Source organism: Pteropus vampyrus, unplaced genomic scaffold (assembly GCF_000151845.1).
Source record: "Pteropus vampyrus isolate Shadow unplaced genomic scaffold, Pvam_2.0 Scaffold163, whole genome shotgun sequence".
NCBI classification, from domain to species: domain Eukaryota; kingdom Metazoa; phylum Chordata; class Mammalia; order Chiroptera; family Pteropodidae; genus Pteropus; species Pteropus vampyrus.
This window is the reverse complement of record NW_011888944.1, coordinates 76,879-81,023: the sequence shown is the minus strand read 5'-3', so window position 1 is coordinate 81,023 and position 4,145 is coordinate 76,879. Positions and strand designations below refer to the sequence as shown.

Sequence of the window (4,145 nt, the reverse complement as noted above, 5' to 3'; positions counted from 1 at the left end):
GGGGGAACGTGGGGGGCCAGTGGGGGCCCCGCCCCTGACTCTTAGGTCAGTACGCTCTCTGCTGTGCCCGAGTCTCACTCTGCTGACCCTGCGGAAGGGCCTGGCCCCGGCTCCTGGGACCGACAGGCTAGTTGGACCCTCACGGTCGCGCTTCCTCATCCAAACCCTCCGTTTCTTCCAGGAAGTACACTTGACTGGTCAACAACGGGTTCGCCATTTCCGTCGCCCTGCCGATGGCCTGTTCTCCCCAGGCAGGAGCCTTTGAAATGCTCATCATGGGCAGCGGCACCATGGGTGTGGACGGAGGCGAGGCTCCCTGCGGCGGAAGAGGGGCAGGCATGCATTCCTGCGGCGTGGGGATGGGGTGTACCTGTGAGGATGCGGCGTGGGGATGGTGTGTACCTGTGAGGATGCTGAGGCTCAGAGGCGGGTGAGAGCGAAGTGGTTAGGGGGAGGGCTTTGCATTCAGACGGCCTAGGGTCTGCCACGTACCTAGGTTAATTTCATGACCTTGTCTGTTATGTGAGGCTTTGCTGCATACGAATAGAAAGAAAATACAGCCCAAAACATAATGGCTTACGGCAACGACCGTTTATACTGCACTTGCAATTCTGGGAATGGCTGGGCCGGTCTTCTGCTCTGGGCCGGCTCTGCTGGCCACTCCTAGGTGTCTGTGGGCGGCTGCAGGACGGCCAGTGGCTGGACGACTTCGGATGTCTCACTCAGATCGGTTGGTTTCAGGGGGCCTCTCAGAGCTAGCTCATCCCTGCTCGACATGATCTCTCATCTCTGATTGGGGGGCCCCACTTCTTAACATGGAGTTCTCAGCATTCCAGTGAGCAGAAAGAGGGGAAGTCCCGTTAGTGAGCTCTTGTCAAGTGTCTGCTGGCAACACCTTCGGTCACCCATGTCCCACCGACCAAGGCAAGTCCCACGGCCGGGTATAGAGTCAGTGCCAGAGGACCTGACTACCCAAGGCCGCGGACACACGGAAGACACATGCCATCGTCCTGGCCTCTCTCTCTCATCCCGCAAAGGGGCTCAATCATAGGGCCTCACTGGCCGGGCACGTGGGTAACAACTAACTGGTTCCCTGTGACGCACTGAGCACAGCCCAGGCGTTGGGTGCCCTCCCCCGGTGCCAAGAACAGTGGGGCTGTCGTTGCCGTTTTTATTGTTGCTATTTGTGTTGTCAGTGACTAAGGTGTGGATCTAGGATTTGGGCCAGCACCGTCTGGTTGAAGTCCTTGCCCACTTAGAAGAAAGGGTGGAGAGCTGGAGCACTTGACCTTGGAAGCGGAGGCTGGTGACAGTCTCTCTGGCTGCTCTGTGTTTTATTCATTTAGCCTTGTTCTGCCGTTTTGACTTCTAGCAGTTCTGGGGATGGTGATGCTTACGACACACAACTAGCTGCTCTCTGAATTCGTTTAATTAAAAAGAAGCTAGATTCAAAGAGAGATGTCATTTTTACAAAACCACTTATTTAAGGCAAAGGTCTTTTAGATCCTTTTTCCTGTGAGCTTTTTAAAAAGAGGTAGAAAAAAAGAAGAACAGGGAGCAGAGAAAAAAATGTACTTCTCATTTCTAGAATGTGGCTTATCAGAGTCTGGCCCAGAGCTGCAGTCTGCATGTCGCTTGTTCTCATCACATCCCGTCGAAGCGGAGACAGGAATCTGAGGATGTCAGAGGCGGGGCAGCCGGTCAGAGGAAAACTGCTGATCCCGAGATGAATCTGTGCCCTGCTCGAATAAATCACTTGCAGCCGAGTGACAAGCTGGGAGGATGTTCAGAGGCCGGCTGCTCACCCCGGCCGGGTTCTCATGGGGTAGCTGGAACCACAGGAGAAACACTAGCTACCTTTCTAGAAGGCTTGGGAAAAAAAACACACACACGCTACTTCTCCATAGAAACAGACGTGGTGCAGTATGGTGTTGGAGGCAAAACGGAAGAGTGCGGGGTGTTTTGTGCCTGTGGAAGGCTGGAGGGACGTGTCCCTCACACTCCCAGCACGAGTCCACGTGGGCCACACCACTGGGTGGTGTCTGGCAGACACGCGAGGAACATTTCTAAGTGACCCGGGGGGACAGAAAAGAAATCGCGGTGGAAATTTTACAGTACGTTGAATTAAATGATAACGATAAACGACATAAGACACATCAGCGTTCATAGGATACAGCCAAGACCATGCTTGGGCTAAAATTTATAACCTCAAATGCATTGAGTCTCTAATAAGAGAGGCTGAAAATCAATGATCTAAGTTCCTATCTCAAGAAGTCAGAAGAGGAATTTCCTTTCGAGAGCATTAGCAAAGCTAAGCGGATTCTATGAAAGGTTAATAAAATTGATAAACCCCTCATGAGACTTTATAAAAAGAAAGAGAAGGAATTAATAACTAATATTAGGAATTAAGTGGATAGATTCTGAAGCATTAGAAAGATAATATGAATCTATCATGAATATGCTTATGCAATATATTTGAAAACTTTAGATGAAATGTAGAAATGTCTAGAAAGAGAAAACTTACCAATACTGCTGTAAGAAAATACAGAATACCTGAATAGTCTGATTCCGTTGAATAAGTCGAACATGCAATTTTAAATCTTTAAATAATGGAAATTCAAGGCCCACGTGGCTTCTTTAAGAAAGACTAATACTAACATTATGCAAACTTTTCCTGGGGAGGGCTCTTCCCAACTCATAAGATGAGTATGTCCTTGATGTCACATCCTAATAAGAACTTTACAAGAAAGGAAAATTACAGGCTAATATCATAAAGAAACATAGATTAAAAATCCTATACAAGGAATTAGCAAACGATTCCAACAAAAAACATAACATAAAACATAAAAAGGTAATATGTCAAGACCTAGCTGCGTTATTCCAGCAGTGGAAAATTGGCTTAACGTTTGCCCATCAATCAACGTAATTTACCATATTTACAGAATACATTTTTTAAAAAATCATATAATTATTTTGATATATGCAGAAAAGTCATCGATACTATTCAGTAAAAGTCATCGATACTATTCAGCTTTCTGGTAAATTTTTTTTTTTTTTTTAAACACAACTCTTAGCCAGTTGGGAATAGAAGGAAATTTTCTTAAACTGATAAAGGCTATCTACAAAAACCTACAGTGGTCATCATACCAAATCTTAGGTGTTAATGAGTTTCTCTTTGAGTTCAGGAGGAAGACAAGGTGCACACTGTCATCATTCTGAGTCAGCCTGGTCCCATACGTCCCAGCTCATGTGATGAGGCAAACAAAACATTTTAACGTAAGATTATAAAGAGGGAAAGAGGCATTGAAACTGTCATCTTTCACAGATGACATGAATGTATAAAACATCTAAAAGAATCTATACGTAAACTTCAGAATGAATAAATGAATTTGGCCAGCAGGGTCTCTGGACGAAAGGTCAGCATACTTGTATACTTGTAATATTAAATTCAATTTTATTTCTATATGTAAGGTCAATACACTAAAAGAAATTATGCTCCTACATAGAAAGTGAAATTTAGAAGCTATACCATTTAAAATAGTATAAAAACCCATTTTATAGCTAAGAATAAGTCTACTGAAAAATGTGTAATACTGCTACCCGAAAACATATCAAATATGATGGAAAGAAAGAAGACAAATAAATGAGGGGGTATTTCATGCTCATAATTTGGAGACCCAATAGTATAAAGATGCTAATTCTATTGATCTACAGATGCAGTACAAACCCAGGCAATTCCCAGCAGGTTTCGGAAAAAGGAAATTACAGGCTGTGTCTAAACCTTATATGGAAATGCAAAGTGCTGAGAATTCACGAGATAACGTTCTAGAAGAAGAAAAATGGGAGAACTTAATCTACTGGACATCAACACTTCCTATAAAGTTACAGTAATTTAGACAGTGTAGACTGGTGCAAAAGTAGAAAACAGATCAGTGGGACAGACACGAGACATCTGAAGCCAGCCGGTGCCTATGGGGACACGTAACCTCTGGCGAAGGTGCAGCCGGAAAGCTGAAGGGAGAGAGTGTGTTTCCATAAGTGAGGTCAGGTCCGTGGGAGTCTCCAGTGGTTGGGTGGTCCAGGCCCCGGCGGGCTGGTACTGAGTTCTCGTTGTGGGCTGTGGATTCAGGCCTTAGTAGCTAGTC

The 4,145-nt window shown here is 45.5% G+C and overlaps 1 protein-coding gene across 1 annotated transcript in view; it reads left to right on the top strand.

The window, feature by feature from the left end:
* SLC2A9 (solute carrier family 2 member 9) overlaps positions 1-4,145 on the top strand; it is a 75,939-nt gene that overhangs the window by 21,935 nt on the left and 49,859 nt on the right. The window contains 2 exon segments of the mRNA XM_023536623.1: positions 182-306; positions 668-730. Of these exon segments, the coding sequence (XP_023392391.1) occupies positions 182-306; positions 668-730 (188 nt within the window).